The following is a 24,669-nucleotide window of genomic DNA, read 5'->3' as shown; positions in this document are numbered from 1 at the left end:
TCTACTTAAAAAGGCAGAGAAGTGCCTTTTGGGAGTTCTCCCAGGATGATACTGGATTTACAGTCTAGCAGAGGAGAGGTGACAACGCCGACCCCAGAACACCGCTCTGAACACCGTGCGCCTCCTATTTATCTCTGTTCAGGTCTGCTAAAATACCAGCCATTCTTCTCCAAAGTTAGACGTATTCTGTCATATTTATCCCTTGGTACCTTATTTTGTTACTATCACAGACACCACATTTTTGGCGTTCCACTTCCTCTCTGTGTGTTGCTCTCATCTCTCCCGGTGCCGGGAACTCTTCCTGAGTCTCAAGGTCTCCTGTACACTCCCTTGAGTCTCCACATGGACCGCCTCCTTTACAGTCAGGCCTCTCTATTTTTTTCTCCTCTTACTGTACTGCCAGTACTTTCACTACAACATCTAATGTCAGTGGTGACAGAAGGGTATCCTGCCTTGTTCATGATTAGAGAGAGAATGCTCCACAGTTCCTTCAATACGTGTGATGCTTAAAGTTTCTGATAATCACCCTGCAGCAGATTAAAGGAAGTTCCCTTCTAATCCTGGCTTGCTGTGTGTGTATCAGAAAGCAATGACTTGGGACTTCCCTGGTGGCGCACTGGTTAAGAATCCACCTGCCAATGCAGGGGACAGGGGTTCGAGCCCTGGTCCAGGAAGATCCCACGTGCCGCGGAGCAACTAAGCCTGTGCGCCACAACTACTGAGCCCGCACTCTAGAGCCTGTGCTCCGCAACAGGAGCAGCCACCACAATGAGAAGCACGTGCACCGCAACGAAGGGTAGCCCCCACTCGCTGCAACTAGAGAAAGCCCACGTGCAGCAACGAAGACCCAATGCAGCCAAAAATAAATAAATTCAAACAAACAAACAAACAATGACTTCTGGAGAATTCCCTGGTGGTCCAGTGGTTAGGACTCTGCACTCTCACTGCCAACGGCCCAGGTTCAATCCCTGGTTGCGGAACTAAGATCCCACAAGTTGCGTGGCTTTTCTCAAATGCCTTTTCTCCACCTACTGAGATGATCATTTAATGTGCGACAGCAAATCACAATAACAGATTTTCTAACATTACACCTGCCTTACATTCCTGACAAAAGTCCCACCAACCCACTCACTTCAAGTAACAGTGAAGAACCAAAGATGGCGGCCTAATCCCTTTAGTTCCTTACAATGGAATCAAGCCTGGACCATGTCCAAAGAGACGGTTTATTCTATAAAAATGACTAAGAACGCTAGTCAAATGTCTTCGTCACTGACACGGTACTGCCCTTCAAACGCCATGGCGCCAGTGGCTGCGTGCGGTTCTGTAACCGCCTCCTGGAGAAGACGCTAGCCCAGGACCAGACGTCCAGGATAAGGCCGAGCTTCCAGCAACGAGCAGCCTGCCTCCCGCTGTCCCTGTGGGAGTATTTTCATAACCCGGAGTGCAAAGGTAAATATCGTTGCTCCCAAGAGTTAAAATGGCCGTTCCCTAACAACACTTGCTTATTAGATCTAAAATCGACAGAAGGCTCGCTACGGACTGTGCCGATAAGGCTGAGAAACAGGTGACTCTGCACTGCAAGGGATGTCCCTCAAATGCAGAAACTCCCCAGAATGAAAACACAACCACTCAGAAGCCATCACAACACCGACCTCGTCCCTGTGCTTTTGACAGAAGACCAGAAACTGGGACGCCGCATCGCCCTTCCTGCTTCTCGGAGTGGAGGCCATGGCCTTCTTCCTCCCTGGAGGAGACCCCACTCCTCGCTTGGGCTCGGCCTCTGCCATCTTTTGAGGAGTGTTTTTTCCTGTCCCCGGGTCACTGTCTTGGTTCTCAGCAGAGCAGGACAGCTGGGCTCTCCGCCTCCTCTTGACAGGAACGCCCTCTTCCCTCGTGGACTTCGGGCTGTCAGCAGCTTCTTCCCTGACTCCTGAGGACCCTACCATTTCTCCCAGAGACTCCACAGCAACGCCTGCCTCCTTGGCCACGTGGGGGTTGAGATGGAGCTGGTCCCCCACGTAAAGGAAGGTGAACTTGGCTTTCCTCTCCTCTACGGACATGCTTGCAGCTGCTTCTGCCTGAACGATGCCCATTGCCCACTGGGCCCTCAATTTCCCTGAAATAGGTTTCAACAGCTGAAAAGAGAACATAAGACATTGTAAGTTTCATTATATAAACATAAAAGTTAACCCACTTTAAAGAAGAATACTTTTAGAATTTCAGATAAATATAGAAATCAAAAACTACAAAAACCCATTAACTCGAAGGTTTTTGACAGAGTTCAGACCAGTAAAACTCTACTGTTTCTTTAAACTAGAAATCAATTCCAATTACATTTAACTAACACTCATATATAATATTATATACATGTTTATATATAGATATATATAAAGGAAAACAAAAATTATAAAACAATTATCTCTGGGAGTCATCAAAGGAGTAAAAAGGACAACCTGTGTCTCTAAAGAAACCTGCCATACTGTATAACACAGCACACTTGGCAAAAGTAAACAGTGACAGACATAAGAAGCCGTTACAACATTTCAACCAACCACAGGTTCAAAACAAGATAAATAATTAAGAATAGAAATAAAAGTTTTGGTCTAGAATTATACTTAAGGAACGTCTATCACCTTAATTTTCTCAGCTTTCGTGGGTGCCTGCTTGGCACTTTCCTGGCATAAGTTTGCAAACTGTCCTTCTCCTTCAAAAGCTACAAGGCTCTTCTCAAATATCCAAGCTCTTTCTGGGGCATCACCAAAGAACTGTACGTGATACTGGCGTGCACTCTTTTTCTGACCTAGTTTTTAAAATAAAATGTTAGAACTTGAAAGTTGGAATTTGGGATGAAATTAGGCAAATCTATTAATAATTACTGATATAAAGTTAGGAGCTGCTTTGAAGTTGCTTTACTGGGTGCTGTTGGAACCCGTTAACCTCAGAATAAGCCCTGCTCTTCTTCTCCCCACCACGCTCCCCCCCAGAAGGGGAGACACAATTACGAGACTTAGATGAGGTTCAAGACCGACTGGGAAAGAATGCTGACCAGATTCACTCCTCATCACCCCCCTTCCAAGAGCCACTGAAGAAGACCCCAAATAAGTAAGACGAGAGAGGACAACAGCAAAAGGGGACCGGGCAGCAGTGAGGCGACACAGACTACTGTTCACAGCCTGGGTTCAAATCCCAGCCCTCCCACATACCAGCCGGGTGGCCCTGGGCCGGCCACTCACTCACGGCGCTCAGAGGGGGAATAAGGGCATTGATGACCTCCCAGGGCAGCCATGAGGCCACAGAGTAACCCCTCACACGTGCACCGCTGTTACTCTTAGCAGGAAGAAGCAGCCACATCCTCAGTGCAGACAGAAGGAACCTGGTCCCCAAACCCAGAAGGAGGAGTGCCAGATTCGGCTGGGGTGGAGTGAGGTTGAAAACAGCTGGTTCAAAGGTCAGACCTCTGTGCCAAGGTGGGGAAGAAAGGCAGATCTCCACTGGGGAAATGCCAGTCCCTGTTCCCTCACACAGAGCACTGGCCACAAAATATCACAGGACACTCCCAAGAGAAGCCGTGCACCAGAGGAAAAACCTCTCCACTGTGTCTTTTCTCCAAAAGTTGGAGCTTCCCCCAACTAAGCGACCACCAGCCAGCCAGACCCTGTAAGATAAGCTAACAGTCTCCCTACACACGGGCTGCAGGCAGCTGAGTGCAGCCCTCTCAGACACAAGCGCAGCGCCAAGGTCTGCCCCCGCAGGACCCAGAGAAGCCTCTAACATGAATGATTCCAAAACACACAGAAACAAACAGGCTCTGCAGGACCACAGACACTATGCCAGGAAGAGATGACACCTGACAGAGGGGAACTCTAGTTTGCTATGAGAAGAGAACAAAGACAAAGAAAGCGCTACGAGAAATTTTAAAATACAGTCATGAAAATAAAACTCAAGAAGAAAGCTTGGGGCTTCCCTGGTGGCAAAGTGGTTAAGAATCCGCCTGCCAATGCAGGGGACACGGGTTCAAGCCCTGGTCCGGGAAGATCCCACATGCCACAGAGCAACTAAGCCCATGTGCCACAGCTACTGAGCCTGCACTCTAGAGCCCACAAGCCACAACTACTGAGGCCGTGTGCCACAACTACTGAGCCTGCGCTCTAGAGCCCGTGTGCCACGACTACTGAAGCCCGCGTGCCTAGAGCCCGTGCACTGCAATGAAGAGTAGCCCCCGCTTGCCCCAACTAGAGAAAGCCCACGCACAGCAACAAAGACCCAGCGTAGCCAAAAATTAATTAATTAATTAATTGGAAAAAAGAAGAAAGCTTGGATGGAAAGTTAAGAATAAAATAAAATCCAAAAAAATTTAAAAAGTTAAGAAATCTCCCAGAAAGAAGAAAAAGATTAAAATGAAAAAATCTACTCTCATAAGAAACCCACAGGATCAATCCAGGAGGTATGATACCCAAATAACTGGCCTTCTAGAGAGAGAAACAGAGAAACTCATCAGAGAATTAACAACACAAGAGCACGTCTCAGAACTAAAACCCCCCCTAAGTGCCTCATCCAATGGGTGACCCACATCAGGGCACATCCTTGTGACATTCAAGCTATTGGGGGAGGGGAAGAGAACAGCTTCCATGTTCATGAAATGAGAAACAGAATGGCAAGGTACTTCAAGAGCAACTCTGGATGCTAGAAGGAAATGGAGTAATACCTTCAAAATTCCGAGAAGAATTATTTTCAACATAAAATTCTACACCCAGCCAGATCATTAATTGAGTGTGAGGAGAGCGAAGCAGCACCCTCCGAACCACAGGAACTCAAATGTATCAATACCCACCATTTACACTTCCTTAGGATGCCAAAAATGTACTCCAACAAAAAAAGGAAAACTGACCACGGAAGAGCACAATGTGGCACCATGGAAAACAGTGCATGTAACTCAGTAAAGCATCTTAAAGAAAGTCTAAGATTACTACTCTGCAAAAGACAGAGTGCCAGTAACAGGGTTAGGCAGGAGCAAGGGAGATTCTAGGAGAGAGCTCCAAGGGAAGAAGAGAGGAGAGGAAAGAATTCTTCCACACTGAAAGAAAATCTTGGCAGCAAGGAAAAAGGTTAAAAAATGAGATCTGGGCTTCCCTGGTGGCGCAGTGGTTGAGAGTCCGCCTGCCGATGCAGGGGACGCGGGTTCGTGCCCCGGTGCGGGAGGATCCCACATGCCGCGGAGCGGCTGGGCCCGTGAGCCATGGCAGCTGAGCCTGCGCGTCCGCAGCCTGTGCTCCGCAACGGGAGAGGCCACAGCAGTGAGAGGCCCGCGTACCGCAAAAAAAAAAAAAAAAAGAGATCCAAGAAGCAGAAAAGGAAAATGGGAATCAAACAAGGTTTTCATTTTTTCCCCCAATCGGAAAAACTAACTACATAATAGGATGAGTTTTAAGGACAGAGAAATAAATACTTGAAAAAAATTAAAGCTGTATGGACAGCAAAGTATACAATTTCAAAAGAAAGGCAATAATTAACTCCAGGAAAAACAAAAGGTTGTACAAGAAAGAAAATGCAGTTAAAGAACACAGCTCAGTTTTTCACTGAATGATACTTACATAGTCAAAATTATGTGAACAACTAAGTTTGATGTAATAAAAACAGTGAGTTAATTATATGGGGAGGATGAAAGGGAAAGAAACAGGAAATGATTGAAGAGATTAATCTTCATCTTCCATAACAGAAAGTCAAAAGAAAACACCTAAATGATAAATCAAAAAATAGTTCAAACTGGAAGAAAATGTTTACAGTTAAAAGTAATTCCTTCTGGGGAGGGAAGGGGACTATTTTTCACTATTAACCTCTCAGTACAATCTGACTTGTTTATAAGTGTGTACACTTATTGGATTTTAAAACAGCTAAGGTTCAAAAATATGTCGAGAGATTTGTGTCTGCTTCAATTATTTTAATACTTCGAAAGAACTTCCCTTGGTCATAAAAATGAATATAAATATATGTCACAGCATTTGCATAATGAAGAAAATCTATTACAGTACATATGATGAAATAATATGAACGCACATCATTTTTTAAAATAAATAGTTAATGACAGAAAAATGCTCTTTACATGTCAGCTGGAAAAAAAAGCAGAGGAGAACATGATAGGCTGATCCTAAGTTTATAAAATTAATTAAATGTTTCTGAAGTTCTTTCCTGCCTGGAAATTTGGTAACAAATGTAACCCAACTTTCTTGTATTTTTAAGGTTTTTTTTCTAATTCATATGAATTTTCTTTTGGTCCAAAATTGACAAGTGAATCACTCATTTTTACCACCGTAATTAACCAACTGTCCCAGCACCATTTGTTAGTAACCCTTCCTTCCTGTGACTTCTGATGTTCATCAATCACTGTTGGTATGAAAACATTTATCACTGATGCCCCACCCACTCTCCCTTCTAAGAGAACGTGGCCTCCACCAATAGCCCAGGAACCTAATTTTGTACTATGTTCGTTTCCTCCCCATCACGGCACATTAGACGCAAGGTGGCCCCTGACCCCCTGGGCTAGACTGAGCCAGAGTCTCTGTCCAGATTCTGTGGGGCCTTTGAGTTGACAACAGCCATTCATGCATGCAGAATGGACCCCACAAAGAGATAAGGCTGCCTCAGCGCTGCAGATACAGAGAGGAAGAGAAGCCACAACAATGCAGACGAGGCCAGGTGTCTACAGAAGCAAGGGACAAAATCACAAGGACAAAAGGCCACAGAATTCCACAGGAAACAAAGAACAAGGATCACCGCCTGAGTTTCCTGGTTCAGTCCCTGGGGGTCTAGAGCCCCCAAAGTAGGTAAAGCAGAAACTGACAAAATTTCAAGTAGAAAAAGGCACATCCATTATCACAGTGGGAAATCTTAACACACCTCTCTTCGTAGCCACAGAACAAGCAAAGAGGAAAAAGTCCTATTACAGTGTCTAATAACCCAGAACATGAGAAAGTCAGGGTACCTACAATATTTTTAGAAAATGCTGGGATTTAGAAAAAAAGCAATGAGGGTTCCTTTCCATAACACAGAAAAGGTGAAAACAAAAATCTCCACAACAGAAGATAATTTGACTCGATACCCTGGTAAGAGAAGACTAGTAGGACCCAGGTGCACCAGGGAGATGGTGGCGTTCCCAGCTGCAAAAGAATCCAGTCTTCTTCACAGTATAATACCCAAAACACACATTTATCTTGTTTCCAGCTTAAGGGGTTAGGCCTCAAAGCTGCTGGTTAATCCATCTAGATGCCCTGGGAGACGGTCACCAAGACAAGTTCTGCTGCTACAAATCACGAAAATGCTATCAGATTTTCAAAGGAAACCTGAACTCTCCAAAGAGCTGTGCTCTCTTCTGCATGTAGATTATACTTCAATTTTTAAAGCTTAAGTGCATTACTACTGATCCAGAGTCAAGTAATCCCAAGTATGATAAATAAAAAGAAGTACACACACACAAAAAGAAAAAAAAGAAAATCGGGGGTGGGAATCAGGGGTAGGGTGAGGGAGTTCCATCTTACAGGGAAAAAAAAGTTCCTGCTTCCCAAGACCCCCTGCTCAGCCAGCCCCATGCCAAAAGCCGACCCTCTGCCATAGCCCCGCCCTTCCCCTGCAAGGACGCCTAGCCCCTCAGGCACGCCCAGCACGGGGTGCTGCACAGGGAGCTGGGCTCAGCACTGCCAGGAGACCTGCCTCACACCCCAGTGCCCCTCTGTCTCCCATGGCCTTGGACACAACCAGAGCCCAGACCCGAGCTTCCATACACCACTCTCTACTAAAAGGACCCAGGGGGCTTCCCTGGTGGCACAGTGGTTTAGAGTCCGCCTGCCGATGCAGGGGACACAGGTTCATGCCCCGGTCCAGGAAGGTCCCACATGCCGTTGAGCGGCTGGGCCCGTGAGCCATGGGCACTGAGCCTGCGCGTCCAGAGCCTGTGCTCCTCAACGGGGGAGAGGCCACAACAGTGAGAGGCCCACGTACTGCAAAAAAAAAAACAAAAAACAAAACAAAAAAAAAGGACCCAGGTTTCTTCTCAGAAACAGCTGGTTCCAGGACTGGGGCAAAGAAAGTTCAAAATGAGCCCGGAGTGTATTTAGTTGGGTGACACGTAAGGAAGTGCTCCAAGACGGATGGAGACGTGTCAGAAGGACACGGCTGAAAGGGACTTCATGGGCTCCCACCGGCCAAATCTGGGACGATTTGCGCATTAAAAAGAGTGAAGACTGTAATACATAAGTAATTTTTTAGGAGGGAGTTCACCTTCACAGAAAAACGCCAGCCCCTTAACCATGAAACGCATGGTAAAAATGAAGAGCTAGCATTCAATAAGCCGATGGATCCTCAGGGAGGATTAAAACCACAGAGCAAGTAAGGCTATCAGGGAGCCCGGTCCCAAGCACGGCCACTGATGATTCACCAATGACAAGCGGGGCCGTGCCTTCCCGCTGGAGAGCTCTTGGCCACCACCTCCTGGGCAGGCGCCGGCTGCACGTGTCCTTCCGCCACCCCCAGGTTCTCACGGGTTCCTCTGACTCTTTGTTTTTCAAAGGTCATCTGAATCCCCTCCAGCTGCCAGGCCTGCATCCTGGCTCTCTCCCTACTGAGCTGCTTTGCAAATGCACGTCGCCAGCCTTCAGAGGCTGGTCTGTGATTGCGGAGGCTGTGCCCCCGGCAACCCTAAACCATGCCTAGAGAAGCGCACTGCTGGGCTGCAGCCCTCCTTCCAAGTTTGGGCACCTTCCCACAACAACTCCTGCCTGGCCGTGCGCCCTGAGTCTGATCACGAGACCAGAGCAGCCTGAGAGCGTGGGGCTGCTCGAGACCGCAGAGGCTGGGAAGGCACCCTGATTCAGCCTCAGGGTGAACACAAGAGCAGGGGTGCACCCTGGGACCCCTGAAGCCCTGTGGCAGGGACTCCCTGATGCTGGCAAGCTGAGGATGCTAAATGCCCTCCACCGAGGCAGAGCCAAAGCCAGCCCACAGGCTCCTCTCCAGCCACCGCCTTCCTGCAGAGTGCATGCGCACGCCTGGGCCTCGGGGCAGGGTCCAACCACCCAGGGGGCGGGAGGCCTGGCGCCTGGGGCTGAGGACAGGTCCTCTTCATCCCGAACCTGCACCCCCTCAAGCCTGTTTGCCAGGGAGCCACCAGTGTACCCCACTCCCAGCAGCGCTGCCCCGGCGAGAGCTCAGGCCTCCATCCAGAGGCCAAGAGAGGCCACGCACTCACGCTGAGGCCATGCAAGGCCAGCCCACAGCTCCAGCCACCCGCGCTTCTGGGGGGCACAGGTCACTTGGGCACCAACTTGGTCACCTCCAGCTCTGTGTCACCACCTCTCACCTCCCTCAGACCAAATTCAAACTGTAGAGCAACTCTTCAGGAGAATCTCAAAACCACCTCATTTGAGGCCTTTCTTCCCTCCAAAAACACATGAGTTTTTATGTGTTTCATGAACTGTCCAATTATTATTTAAATTAGCATCTGCTCTAATCAATAACATACATTCTTAATATGTTCTTAACTGTTCTGTGTAGTGATTTACATCCCCAAGTTTCATGACACCAAAAAGATGGTCATTTCTAGTTTTTTTCCTTCTTCCCACAGGCCTAATAAAATAAACTGGGACTTTTTTTTAAACTAAAACTTAGTATAAAATACTAATTCTGAAAATCATGCTGAAGCAGTGGCTGTATATCTAAGCAATAATAAATTACTTATCATAAAACCTGAAAAGCAATAAAAGGCAAAGACTGCTTTCTCTTTTAATACTAATTCAATCAGATAAAGTACATATCTAATTTGGATATAAAAAGAAAAGGCAATGTGTCACGTGTGAATCACTAACTTTAGGCAAAGTTGCAAAATGAACCACAAAAAACTTAACAACAACCCACCCCACCCCCACCTCCAAGCCGATTCAAACCTTGTTGTATGAATGGCCACTAAGCACACGAAAAGATGCTCAACATCACTGATCACTAGGGAAATGCAAGTCGAAACCACAGGCAGCAGCAGATAGAAAGTAGAGCAGTGGCTGCCAGGGGCTGGGGAGGGGGCACTGAGGACCTGCTACTTAACAGGGACAGAGTTTCAGATTTACAGGATGAAAAGAACTTTGGGGATGTATGGTGGTGACGGCTGCACAACAATGTGAATGTATTTCATCCCACTCAACTGTGCACTTAAAAATGGTTAAGATGGTACGTTTTATGTTTGTGTATTTTAACACAATAAAAAAGAGAAAAAAAGAACCACAGTAGGGCTGTTTAAGGAAGAGTAATAAAGAAGTTTGGAGATGAAAACAGTTAAGTGCAGAAGATAAAGATGGAAAAACAGCCCCCCAAACGCAATACCTTTCAGTTTGGTGTAGCTGTGCAGGAGCGGATCGTCGGAGACCATGCATGGCCACCAGGGGTAACCGGACACCTTGGACCACACCAAATCCCCGACGTTGTACTTCAACAGCTGGTCTTTGTCTCTGCTGCTATTTGGACAGGATTCTTTCTTAGCTGGAATCTGAAAATGAATAACAACAAAAGATACATCTAGTACCTACCCCTAAATCCAGCCTCCTATCCATAGAAGACCAAGGATTAGTCAGACAAGAGATTCAACACACACACACACACACACACACACACACACACACCTAAAAAGAAGCATGCTTTCCCTCACTGTTTTTCAGGTAACAGCCCTGATATCACTTCATCAAAATCGTTCGTCTCTTGCCCTCAGCTAGAGGTCAGCAAGTGCCTAGCACACTGCAGGTGCACAGCATGCCCGCAGCTAAAGGACTGCAGGTGCACAACATTACGAGCATCTCCACGTAAATCTATTTCCTTGGCCTGGTGGGTGATCGTTAATGGAGCTTATTCGCAGGTTGGAGAAGAACCGTCACGGAATTCATACCCTGACCCTCCCGCCCCTTCTGAGCCCTCGTCTGACAGTTAACCTGCTGGAGAGAGGACCCAGGGTGGCGAGGACACGGGGGCCTGGCAGCAAGTCTCAGCCCCACCACCCACCATCCAAGGCCTGGGGCTCTTGGAGTCTCGGTCCCTCCGTCTTAGAGCCCAGGCCAATTAGGAGGCTGAAGGCTGGCAAGAACAACCTTCTCTCCAGGAGGACGAGCCCAGTCAGCACGGCCCCAGGCCTCCCTCTAAGACCGCCACCTACTTGAGCAAATCGCTGAACTTCTTTGGGCCTCAGTTTCCACATCTGTAAACCGAGGAGAACCCCGGTTGTTACACACATCAGGTGGTGAGGGCTGACACAGAGCTGTCACATTACACGCTTTGTATCTGTGCTGCCAAAGCGAGCACGCCTTACACGCTTTTGAAACAACGCTGGCTCTCACGTTACTCCACAACATCCCAGTGTTACACTGACGGTGTCATCAAGCCACGTGACAACCCTATCAGGACAAGTAAAATATTATCGTCCCCACCCTGAAGAGTCAAATGAGACTCTAAGGGTCAAAATCAGGTGATTTACCCAGGTTTTACCAAAAGCCAGTGGCAGAGAGCTAGGGAGAACTTGCACCGGCCTCTTCCCCCATAAAAGAGTGAGGTTCCCTACACCGTGGGTGCTTCAGAAAAACCATTGTATCAGCCCAGGTCACTCAACTAGGCTTTTAAATAATTCACCGTTATGCTTACATTAGAGCCCTTGAGCAGTCCAAAGACATCTTTTTAAACCCTCAAAGTTCTTCGTTATTTTAACTTTTCAGGGAAATTTCGGTCCTTTCCCTTCCCACCTGTGGGATTGTAACCAAGATTCCTCAACTATATTGTTACACTAATTATTCCAACCTTAGTGATGATACAACCCAAACTGGTCTCAAGTCCCCTCTCCCCACTCCTGCAAGTGGGCCAGGAGCTTTGGCTGACCAGTGAGCACAGGACGTGTTCCAGACCCTGTTAATCTAGACCATCAGCCCCTCGGTGAACAAGGGCGGCTACAGAGCCCTCCCCAGTTCCTTCTGCCAAGGTCAAGGTTCCCGAGTGTCATTTAAGACTTGGTGGCATAAACCACCACGTTTGTCATCCCACGTTAGGGGGTCTCCACCCCGGCCTTTGATGAGTGAACACTCATTCACGCGCACTCAAGAGATGCACTCTGTCCTGGAACCAAGAACGTGAAGGCCTGAGGCGCAGCCCCAGCCCTCAAGGCAGCGGCCCATCTGCAGGGCCACCGGGGGAGGAGACCTGGGAGTGACGGTGAACCGCGGGGCGGGAAGGTAGGAGCACACCTGCACAGCGCGGCCCGCTCCCCTCCTCGGACAGCACAGACTGAGGAGGCCCCCACTCGATCCCCATGCTCCTCTGCCAACCAGATTCAGGCTAAAGGGCATCGCTGGAGAGGAGATCCATGAAGACAGGACAGCCTGAAGGTCAAGGGCTTGGGAACGGGCCAGGCCTGGGGTCAGACACTCATTTCATCTTTTTTTTTTTTTTTTAATTAAAGTTTTTGGTTTTGGATGTGGACCATTTTCTGAAGTCTTTATTGAATTTGTTACACTATTGCTTCTGACTTCTTTCTATGGTTTGGTTTTTCGGCCCTGAGGCATGTGGGATCTTAGCTCCCCAACCAGGGATCGACCCCGAACCCCCAGCGTTGGAAGGCAAAGTCTTGACCACTGGACCACCAGGGAAGTCCCCTTGTTTACTCTTTATGCTTAATCTCTAGGCCTCAGCACTGCTCGGCAGGCTGCTGTGAGTGTCTGCCGTTGCCACAGCCAGGGGCCCGAGCTGCAGAGCAGGCCTCGGGGGGCTGAGCCCACCTCCTCCCGCCCCCCGTGCACCACGCATCCTTCGGGGCCCCCCTGTGCCGGGAGCTGGGGCCGCCCTCTACCCCGGTCAGCAGAACTCCTCACTCGCAGATACCTTTTCGGCCGAGGGGCTCGAGGCCCGGGACGCCAGGGCCGCCTCGGCGAGGCCCCGCCCCAGCAGCAGCTTCGAGCTCCTCTTCCTGGTCCGCCGCGCTTTGCTCGCTGGTCTCTGTCCATCGTCTTCCGACTGGGACACGGTGGCAGCACCATCGCCACATATGGAGGACTCAAAGAGAGGTTTCCCGTTCATGTATGTTTTGGTGATTTTCAGCTTGATCTCTGGAGAGCCATTTTTGACAGGGGTAGTGTCAGGTGGTGTCCCAAGTCCCTTCATTTCCTGGGACTCCAAACGCAATTTGGCATCATGAGCACCGGGGTCTCCATTAAAGACGCGGGAGGTGAGGTCTTTCAGCCTCTCGGCTGGGATAAAAGGAAGAGCGTCGTGGCCATTGAACTTCTGCACAACTCCCTCCTGCAGACCGGCGGAGAGCTGGGCTTTGCTCAGAAACACGGAGCACTCACGACTCACTTCACAGCTCGGAGTCTTTCCGTTCGTGTTGCCAAGGATCTCCGGTGCCTGCTTCATCTTCACGCACTTTACAACCTTCGGAACAGAAAGAGGACTTTTTTTGATGCTGAATTCCATTCAGCCTAGATGCCTCCGTTCTTAGAACACTGCAGCATTAGAAAAAGAGAAAGAAAAGAAAGCTATTACATTTCAAACCTAAGATGAGTACGCCAGTGAAGCTCTCTACCAGTCTGTAGAGTTGGGGGGGGGGGGCGCTGAGGCAATTTATGATGGTTCCTATAATGACTTAGGTCACAGGAGACAGTTCTAATATCCCAAAAATGACAGGAATCACAGTGACAAAGTGAAAGGAACAGGACTAGTTTCTAACGAGAGTCAAGCAGGGACCGCCACTAATGAGCTGTGTGGCCGTGCCCCCCTTGACCTCAGCCCTCGGAAGCAGAGGTCGCCCCCGCCCCCTGTCGCGAGGGCAGCGCCCGAGGTGGCCAGCACAAAGCCAGGCCCGGGCAAAGGACAAAAGGGAAGCACCTGAGACACAGCTGAAGAGGACTCCAGGCAGGGGCTCGGGACACACCCGCGATTACCGGTAGGCAAAGCTTCAGCCCAGACAGCCGGGGAAGGTGAGAGCTGGACCTCTACCGCCCCCCCGCCCCTCCCCACCCAGGCCCAAGTTAACTGCCAGTGACAAGCAGCAGGGCAGCAACATCAAGTGGAGTCAGCTCTCCGGGACTGCGCTAGTCGGGCAGCAGGGCCAGGCCATAGCGCACCACCCACAGCGCCCTCCACGGGATGGCCGCCCGAGGTCCACATGCAGAGGGGTCTCCTCCCCACACAGCCGCAGTCCCTCGTTGGGGACGCCCCACGAAGGCGGCTTGGAACAGGGTACTGGCAGGCGCCCACTCCGCTGGGAAGACGTCCCAAGAGTGCACCACGGCCCCAAGGGGGCCAACGGTAAGAGAGCAGGGAGAAGTGGGGCGCCTGGACCGGGAGCCCAAGGACGTAGGTGCTCAGCCACTGTCACCGCCTGGGGGCCGCTGGCTACACCCCCTGGGGAGGGGCCAAGGATGCAGCCCGGGACAACCCTCCCAAGAGAGCCTCGGTGGAAAGGGCCCAGTCTCCGAGGACGCCAGGCCGGGGCAGGAGCCAGGCAGTGGTGGAGGGTTGGCCCCGGACACCTGGAGCACCGGGCACACACCAGAGCATTCGGTGTGCCCCACGCGGTGTTTTTTTCAGGTAAATCCGAGTGGGTTCCCAGTCCCGCTTGCATCAGACCAACGGGACAAAAAGAGAAGACAATGACCTAAAGGCACTGGAGAGAGCCCAGAGCAGGGGGCGTGTGGGCGGCTCGGGAACGCACCCAGCAGGCCCGGCACCGGGTGAACAGGGAAAGGAGAGCCTTCGAGGGGGGCCCCCGCGCACCGCAGACTCCCCACCGAACCCCGGAGTCCACGCAGCCCAGCTTACAAGACAGCTGAAGCGAGACAGAAACAAACCGCAACACCACTCTGAGGATAAGAAGCAGACTTCCAGGGCTGGCCAGTGGTTAGGACTCCGTGCTCTCACTGCCGGGCCTGGGTTCAACCCCCGGCCCAGGAACTAAGCTCCCGCAAGCCCCACAGCAAGGCCAAAAAAAAAAAAAAAAAAGTATCAAAACCACAACGAAATGCCACCTCACACACACCCCTGAGGATGACTACCTACTACAAAAACAGAAAACAGGGCTGCCCTGGTGTCGCAGTGGCTGAGGGTCCGCCTGCCGATGCAGGGGACACGGGTCCGTGCCCCGGTCCGGGAAGATCCCACATGCCGTGGAGTAGCTAGACCCATGAGCCATGGCCGCTGAGCCCGCGCGTCCAGAGCCTGTGCTCCGCAACGCGAGAGGCCACAGCGGTGAGAGGCCTGCGTACCACACACACACAAAAAAAACAGAAAACGGGTTGGCGAGGATGTGGAGGAATTGGAAACTTCGTGCACGTGGGTGGGAATGTAAAATGGTGTGGCTGCTGGAAAATAGCGGGGGGGGGGTTCCCCAAAGAATCAAAAGGACCCAGCAGTTCCATTCTGGATACACACCCCAAAGAACTGAAAGCAGGGACTCACAGAGGTATCTGTACCCAATGTTCACAGCAGCATGTTCACAACAGGCAAAAGGTGGAATCCACACAGTGGAATACGATTCAGCCTTAAAAACGAAGGAGATTCTGACACCTGCTATGACATGGATGAACCCTGAGGACGTCACAGCGAGTGCAATAAGCCACTCACAAAATACTGTAAGCCTGCACTGTGATGAGCAGCAAATCCATAAAGACAGAAAGCAGGGTGGGGGCACCAGGGTCTGGGGGAGGGGAGAACAGGGAGGTGTTGTTTTAATGGGGGCAACGTTCCAGATTCGCAAGACGAAAAGAGTTCTGGTGATGGCTGCAACAGCGTGCGTGTACTTAATACCACTGAACTTCACACTTAAAAAAAACGGTTAAGATGGTAAATGTTACGTGTATTTTAACACAACTGAAAATAAAAGACCACTCTTAAGAACATAACGGAATAAAGAGTGTCTACAGCACATCTTTCACATTATCCAGGAATTACTAAATATATGATGAAACAGAGAAGCAGCAGAAACCAGCCCCGAGACAGCCCAAATACTGAAGTTCAGCAGGATGTCAAAGCGTCTATTATAACCATGCTCAAGGACATGAAGGAAAGTGTACTCATAAAATAATAAACTGGAAATAGCAACAGAGAAACAAAAACTATGAAAAAGAGTCAAATGGAAATTCTGTATCTGAAATTAAAAAAAATAAATCATTGCATGGCCTTAAAAGCGTATTAGATATGAGTCAGGAAACTTGAAAATAGATCAGTAAAAATTATCTAAAAAACAGAGTAAAAATTATTAAAAATAAAAAGAAAGAAAAGAAACTGAGCCTCAATGATCTATAGACCAGCATCAAAAGGTCTGGGTTCCCACTCCCACCCAGAAGGAAAGGAGAGAAACAATGACACAGAAAAAATATCTGGGGCGCTTCCCAGGTGGTGCAGTGCTTAAGAATCCGCCTGCCAACGCAGTGGGTGCAGGTTCAAGCCCTGGTCAGGGAACTAAGATCCCACATGCCACGGAGCAACTAAGTCTGCCCGCCGCAACTACAGAGCCCACGCACTCTGGAGCCCACACGCCGCAACCTGAGAGAAGCCTGCATGCTGCAACAAAAGATCCCGCACGCCACAACTAAGACCCAATGCAGCCAAAAATAATATAGAAAATAAATAAAATAAATATTCCTTTTTTTTTTTTTTTTTGCGGTACGCAGGCCTCTCACTGCTGTGGCCTCTCCCATTGCGGAGCACAGGTTCCGGACGTGCAGGCTCAGCGGCCATGGCTCACGGGCCCAGCCGCTCCGCGGCATGTGGGATCTTCCCGGACCAGGGCACGAACCCGTGTCCCCTGCATCAGCAGGCGGACTCTCAACCACTGCGCCACAAGAGAAGCCCCAAATAAATATTCTTTTTAAAGTCAGTCATTTAAAAGAAAAAAAGAAAAAATATTTGGGAAAAAATAACCAGAAAAACTTCCCAAATTCAGTGAAACATCAATTTACAGGTTCAAGAAGCTCAGCAAATCTCAAGCAGGATGTATATAAAAGAAGCTACACCAGGTGCACATCAGCTGAAATGCCTAGAAACCGAGATGAAGAGAAACCCTGGAAAGCAGTCAGAGGGAAAAAGACCCGGTACCTACAGAACAGTGGTGTGGGTGATTATTTACTTCTCAGGAGAAACAGAAGCCAGATACGACCTGAGTAATGGGGAAAAAACAACTGTCCAACCGGAATTTGATATCCAGAAAAAATATCCTTCAGAAGTGATGACAAAATACATTTTAAGAGAAATACAAACTAAGAAATTGTTGCCATCAGATCTTCACTAGGAGAAATGCTAAAGGAAGTTCTTCAGGTTGAAGAGAAATGACACCAGACTGAAACTGGGATCTTTAGGAAGAAATCAAGGGCACCAGAAATGGTGAATATATGAGCAAATATAAAAGACTATTTGTTCCTCTTAGTTTCTTTAAAATTCAAATAATTAAAGCAAAATATATAACACTGGAGTTATAACTTAATAGATGTAATACATATGACAACTGTAGCATGGGGAAGGGAGTAAATCAATCTACACAGTTGCAAGGTTCTTGTATTTTATACCCAGTGGTATATTAACTCTAAGTAGCCTGTGATGAGTTAAGGATGCAAACCGCAGCCCTAGTTAGAGCAACAGCTAAGAAAATAATATTAAGAAGTAGAGCCAGTAGACAGATAAACAAGACGCTTTAGTTGCCAACAATTAAAGTTTGGGACATTTTGCACAAAAATTCAGATTTCTGGCTTCTCTTAAAACATACCCAGGGTCATGGGGTTCAGATCTAACTCCAGGCCTAGGTCCCTGGTAATCATGACGTGTATGTGAACCACAGTTTCAAGATTGCTTGTTCCTGTTGGAATTTTCAGGTTTCTTTTAAATCTTTGAATATATTAAACATAACTGTTTTAAATATCTGGTCTTTGCAGGCCTGTGTCTCCTGTTGTTGCTTTTATTTTCATTCATGGTACCTGTTTCTTCGGGCGTTTGGTCTTTTTTCCCTTCCTAATCTGATTGTGGGCTGCTTACTTTCCAGGATTCCACCCGGGACAACCCTTGAAGGCAGGGGCCCGCAGAGAGGGTCCGCCTTCACTTCCAACACGGCACTGCACGCCACTGACCAGTAATTTGATCTTTCTAGGAGTTTTTGGTTTTTTCAATCAAGGTTATACCAATAAATTAGAAAATCTTTCACTTTGTCTAGCATTTCAAGAAAAATATAAAACCTAACCAAGAGGTAGAAAACCTACAGAGCCCACAATAACCATAAAAGAAAGGCCCAGAGAGCTTCACTAGGTTCATGTGATGAGGCCTCCATGGCCAACCGTTCTTATATTCGGTAGCGGGGGGGCAAGTTGCAAAAGCAGAACAGTGCAAAGAACAACAGGACACACTTGTACGCTCACCACTCCAGAATGACAGTTCTCAGCATGTGGCCACATTTGCTTCATGTCTTCTTGACATGAAAAAAAGAAGACCCCCGGACAACGGCAACTGCAGATGCATGAGCCGAGGACAGGCACAGTGGGCACACGGCACCCGAGGGCTCCCAGACGGGAGAAGCCAGGCTCACCCCCACAGGCCGCCCACCGCCCACCACACGCCCGCAGCAGCATCCCGGGATTCTGGTTCTCCACGCCCACGTCACCCACCGTGAGCCCCAAGTCCAACAGCGAGAAGCCAAAGCTCCCGCTGCAGCTCCCACCTCCCGCAAGCCTCGCTCAGGGTGAATGAGTAAAACAAAGATGACGTCTGCCTTTCAGGAACCCTAAGTTCCACTTACTCTCCCCATCGCCAGTTGACTACGCATCCGTCCAGTCTACGGGAGGTACCCAGGAACAGGGAACTGCTGCCTGCCAAGCAGCAGTGCTACCACACTGGACTTGTGCTCTGCGATTTCATCCATCAGCACAGCTTGATCTCCCCCATGTTGATGTAAACAAGTGTAGCTCAGTCTTTCCGACTGCTGCGTATTATTCATCACATAAAAACAGCATTCCTATTGTTTAAATTATTCCAAAACATGGAAAATGATGGAGAGTTTCCCAAACATTATATAAGGCTGGCATAACTCTCATACCAAAACCAGAAAAATGAGTACGGAAAAGAACTACAGACCAAGATCAGTAGAGTATGATTGTAAAAAAACATTACAAAATAGAAATAAAGCAAACCCAGTCATTGCCATATTAAAATAAGATATCACAGCTAAAGAGGGTGTATCCAAAAATGCTGAGTCAACATCAGGGACTCTATTAACATTCCGTCACCATTTTAACGCATTTCAGAAGATTCCTGCTGAAGGTAGCCAAATTATTATTTCTCTAACAAGAAAAGTCAGCTGCGTCCTTAACTGAAAACAGGAAAGGGCAAAACCTCCAGGCCCAGAGGGAAGAGGGAAGAGCAAGCAGCCTTACAGGCCCGGCCTGCCTGGGCTCCCGCGCAGCTGCAGCGGTCGGAGGGCGTGCGGAGCTGCAGGGCCCCGGGCAGAGTGTGGAGGCCACTCTAGGGCTGGAATCTGGCCCTACCACCTTCCAGCTGTGGCAAGTGACCACACCCTCTCACCCAGCCTCCAGCTCACAGGCATCACCCAAAGCAGACCAGGGTGTCAGCTGCAGCAGCGCTGTCACCTGAGCCACACCTCCAGCCAGCCCAGGGCTGGGCCCTCAGCAAACACCCACCAGAGACCACTGGGGAGACAGAATCACCCTCGAGAACTCTGCCTCAGAGGCTGTGGTGCCCCAAATCCTGAGCCAAGAAACATACGTAAAAATGGGTCTAGCATGAGTGACGCTGGTAGAGCCCTGCAAAGGCAACTGGGAAACTGCTCAGGGGGCGGTTCTGCAACCCAGAGCCCTCCCGCAAGACCCACTGTGAAGGCACGGTAATTAAGGCAGGCACCCCACACCCGCCAGACGGCCAGGCTCCACAACGCTGACAGCGCCACGTGCTGGCGAACCCTCATCACTGCCGGTGGGAACGCCGAATGGTGCAGCCGCAATGGAAAGACAGGTTGGTGGTTTCTCACAAAACTAAACATACTCTTACCATGCGATTCAGCAATCCCACTCCTTGGTATTTACCCAAGGAAGCTGAAAACTTACGTCCACACAAAAACCTGCACACAGAGGTTTATAGCAGTTTCATTCATAATTGCCAAAACCCGGAAGCAACCAAGCTGTCCTTCAGCAGATGAATGAATTGATAAACTGTGGTACCTCCAGATAATGGAATATTGTTCAGCCTTAAAAAGGAATGAAGTATTGAGACATACTACAACATGGATGAACTTTGAATACATTATGCTAAGTAAAAGAATCTGGTCACAAAAGGACAAATGTGTACCATTCCACTGTTTTTCTCTTTGGCCTCACCACATGGCATGCGGGACCCTAGTTCCCTGACCAGGGGTTGAACCCACGCCCTCGGCAGTGAAAGTGCGGAGTCCTAACCACTGGACCACCAGAGAACTCCCTGATTCCACTTATATGAGATCCCAAGAGTAATCAAATTCATAGAGACAGAAGGTAGAAAGGTAGCTGCAAGGGAATGGGGAGGAGAGGATGAAGAGTTAAGTGTTTAATCGGGAGTTTCAGTTTCACAAGATGAAAAAATTCTGGAGTGGATGGTGGTGACGGCTGCACAATAATGTGAACGTACTTAATGCCACTGAACTATACACTTAAAAATGGTCACAATGGTGATTTTTCGTTATGTATATGTTATCACACATACACACACACAAAGAATACTCTGCCCTCAGGGAGTTTACGTTCCAATGGAGTTCCAGGAGAAAGGAGGGAGGATGGGGGTAAGGTAATTTTCTAAGGGATAATAATCGAAATTTTCCAGAGATGAAAGGAAACTCAAGTATCCAGATTTAAAAGGGTACCCAGGGTTCTGAGCAAGATAAATAAAAGCAAATCAATACCTCAACACATAATTTCTGAAACCACATAACATGAAGGATAAAAGGAAAACCTTAAAACCTAAGTACCCATAAAGAATAAGTTAATTCACAGACTTCAGCATGAGAAAAGAAACAGAAACACAGACCTTTGTGCAGCCTCAACAGATAGGAGTAGATGACGGAGCCTCTCTAATGTGTTAAGGGAAAAAATAATTTCTCATCTAAATTATCACTGAACATGAGGCAAAATGTATTTTCAGACATGCAAAAACTAAGGGAGTTTAATATACATATCGCTTTCACAAATGAAATGCTAAAAGAGGTACTAGAGCAAGGATATAAACCCAGAAGGAGCACAGGGGAGAGTGGTAATTCTAAAACCATTTTTATATTTAAAAAGAACGTGAGGCCTCCTTTCTCACATTTACCTACACTCCATGCAGAAACCCCAATTAAAATGACAGTAAGGAATTTCAAAGGAAGGGTAAACCCGCAAGGGCAAAGACAACAGAGGAATGAGTTAGAGACGCCAAACGCCAACAATGGGGAAGCTGACGGGGAAGAGTCGCTGGGCGAGAGGCACGCTGCTGCAGGAGTAAGGCCGGTGGCTCGGGGCTCCTCTTGCCCACGAAGCCTTTCTCTTTTAAAATGTCTAAAATGACAAAAGGTGGGGGCTCCTTGGTGGCGCAGGGGTTAAGAATCCACCTGCCAATGCAGGGAACACGGGTTTGAGCACTGGTCCAGGAAGATCCCACATGCCGCAGAGCAACTAAGTCCATGTGCCACAAATACTGAGCCTGCGCTCTAGAGCCCGTGTGCCGCAACTACTGAGCCCGCGTGCCACAACTACTGAAGCCCATGCGCCTAGAGCCCGTGCTCTGCAACAAGAGACGCCACCGCAATAAGAAGCCCGCGCACAGCAACAAAGAGTAGCCCCTCGCTTGACGCAACCAGAGAAAACCCGCACGCAGCAACAAAGACCCAACACAGCCAAAAATAAATAAATAAATTTTTAAAAAAAGACCCAATGCAGCCAAAAAGAAATAAATAAATATTTTTTAAAAACTAAAGGTGGGGCTTCCCTGGTGGCGCAGAGGTTAAGAGCCCGCCTGCCAGTGCACGGGATGCAGGTTTGAGCCCTGGTCCGGGGAGATCCCACATGCCACGGAGCAACTAAGCCTGTGCGCCACAACTACTGAGCCTGCGTTCTAGAGCCTGCGAGCCACAACTACGGAGCTCATGTGCCACAACTACTGAAGCCCATGCGCCTAGAGCCCGTGCTCCACAACAAGAGACGCCACCGTAATGAGAAGCCTGCACACAGCAACAAAGAGTAGCCCCCGCTCGCCACGACTAGAGAAAGCCTGTGTGCAGCAACAAAGACCCAAAGCAGCCAAAAATGAATACATTAATTAATTGATTTTTTAAAAAATAAATAAATATAACAAAATGTAACATACAATCATTGTGCAAAGGAAAGAAAACACTGACACACTTAAAGTGAAAAATGAAAATGTGGAAGTTAAAACAGAAAGTAACAGCTCAGAGTTATCAGTGGTTTTCCAAGGGGAGCAGGAACAGGGTGGGGAGAGCCGAGCATCATCTTGCTGCTTCCTGTAATAAGCTTTAAGAACTATATAATTAATCCCTTACATTTCACAGGCCTCCTACAACATGAGCTGACACAGTAAGTGGCTGGGGGGGCTAGGCAGCCCCTGCAGGGCCACATGGAACAGAGGAGGGGTCTCCAACATAAAGGGAAAGGCACCACTCTCAAAAGAAGGGAAAGGTGACCTGAATGACAACACTCAACACTGAAAACTAGTCAAGGAGCACAGGCCCTGTCCCAACATTTGGAGACACAGCAGTAAACAAAGCATGTACCTTATTCTTGTGGAGCTAATATTCCAGAGGGGAGAGACAGAGATTTTAAAATACAGATATAACATTAGGGAAAGAGGAAGGAGAAAGATGGGGTGGAGGATGGAAAAGTGGCAGGAAGAGTCACTGGAGCAACCCCCAAACTCCCTTCCCCAGGGCTCCGACCTCGGGCACACGAGGCCCCACTCTCTCGGCTGCTCAGAAATCCAGCTGCAGCCCGCTGAGTCCATTCTGCGAATCTGAGCAGAGGCATCAGGGAGAAGTCTCAATGCTGGACAGCAGGAAGGGCTTCAGGACGTCCCCCAGAGCCCAGCCAGGACAGGGACCAAGCTCCAGTCCTTCTTCTGGAGGCAGAAGAGAGACTTAGATGGAAAAGTCAAGTTTGCAAGTATGGTTAAAACACACACACACATTTCCTAACATTCCCTTTGTTTCCAACATTTCACACTAATCTACCTGGAATAGATCTTGGTCCCACCTTCACTGAATGATGACAGGACCTCCAGTCTTACAGCAAAGAGCTCTCTGTAAAGAACAATGAGATCAGTACAGAGTCTGCTACAGAACAGGGGCTGAGGGCAGTGACGGCTCCATTACTCCGTAAGAACTCTCTACTGAGAAGCTTTATTTTATGGAATTTAGAATTGACTCACAGCAGAAGTCTTGCTTCTTCTGCAGAAATGCACCTATGACAGTAAAGACATTATAACTGACCTATTCCTTGTTTTGTTTTGTTTTCACTGCAAAGAAGCTTGGAACCACAGACAAGCTCAGGGTCAGCCTTGGGCCCACCACCTGTGTGCCTCTCTCCCCGCGGCCCCAACCTTAGCCTTATGACGATGCATGAGTTGCTATCTTCCCTGACTCCATGCCTGTCTGTTCCCTCTATCTTCTCAGTGTAATATGACAAATCTTTGGACCCCTTACACACTGCCAGGGGTATGGAAAGTGGTGCAGCTGCAGCGGGAAACAATCGAGAAGTTCCTTAGCTGCCATGTGACCCAGCAATTCCACTCCTAGGATCTACCCAAGACAGAATTGAAAACATGTTCACACAAAAACTCGTACAAGAATTTTCACAGAATTATTCAAAAAACAACCCAATGTCCAACAACTGATAAACAGATAAAAGAAGAAGTGATCTGGACTTCCCTGATAGTCCAGTGGTTAGGACTCTGCACTTCTACTGCCAGGGGGCCCAGGTTCAATCCCTGGTGGGGGAACTAAGATGCCACATGCCGCGCGGCAGGGAAAAAAAAGAAGTGTGATCTATCCATACAGTGGGATATTCAGTCATAAAAATGAATGAAGTAGGCTTCCCTGGTGGCACAGTGGTTAAGAATCTGCCTGCCAATGCACGGGACACAAGTTTGAGCCCTGGTCCGGGAAGATCCCACATACCTCGGAGCAACTAAGCCCATGCACCACAGCTACTGAGCCTGCGCTCTAGAGCCTGTGAGCCACAACTACTGAGCCTGCGTGCCTAGAGCCCGTGCTCCACAGCAAGAGAAGACACCGCAATGAGAAGCCCGCGCACCGCAACAAAGAGTAGCCCCCGCTCGCCACAACTAGAGAAAGCCCGTGCATAGCAACGAAGACCCAATGTAGCAAAAAATTAAAAATTTTTTTTAAATGAATGAAGTACGGAGACATGATACAACACAGATGAACCTTGAGAACACTGTGCTGAGAGAAAAAAGCCGGTCACAAAAGGCCACATACTACGTGATTCTATTCATATAAAATGTCTAGAATAGGCAAATCCGGAGACAAAGTAGAATGGTGGTTGCCAGGGGCTGGGGGACAAGGGGAAATGGGGAGTGACTGCCCAATAGGCACCAGGCTTCTCACTGAAATGACGAAAATATTCGGGA

General features: G+C 48.6%; 1 protein-coding gene across 6 annotated transcripts in view; it reads right to left on the bottom strand.

Moving 5' to 3' along the window:
• The window catches only part of NSD2 (nuclear receptor binding SET domain protein 2), a 73,921-nt gene that overhangs the window by 36,963 nt on the left and 12,289 nt on the right, over window positions 1-24,669 (bottom strand). For all 6 annotated transcript variants that reach the window (XM_079919892.1, XM_079919893.1, XM_079919890.1 and 3 more), the window contains exons 2-5: window positions 12,892-13,511; window positions 10,363-10,525; window positions 2,634-2,800; window positions 1,653-2,135 (exon numbers count right to left, since the gene is read on the bottom strand). In XM_079919892.1, coding sequence (XP_079776018.1) covers window positions 1,653-2,135; window positions 2,634-2,800; window positions 10,363-10,525; window positions 12,892-13,482 — 1,404 coding nt within the window. In that variant the 5' untranslated portion in view covers window positions 13,483-13,511. The remainder of the gene's footprint in view (window positions 1-1,652; window positions 2,136-2,633; window positions 2,801-10,362; window positions 10,526-12,891; window positions 13,512-24,669) is intronic.

Source organism: Stenella coeruleoalba (assembly GCF_951394435.1).
Source record: "Stenella coeruleoalba genome assembly, chromosome: 4".
Classification (NCBI taxonomy): Eukaryota; Metazoa; Chordata; class Mammalia; order Artiodactyla; family Delphinidae; genus Stenella; species Stenella coeruleoalba.
This window is presented reverse-complemented; position numbering and strand designations above follow the sequence as displayed.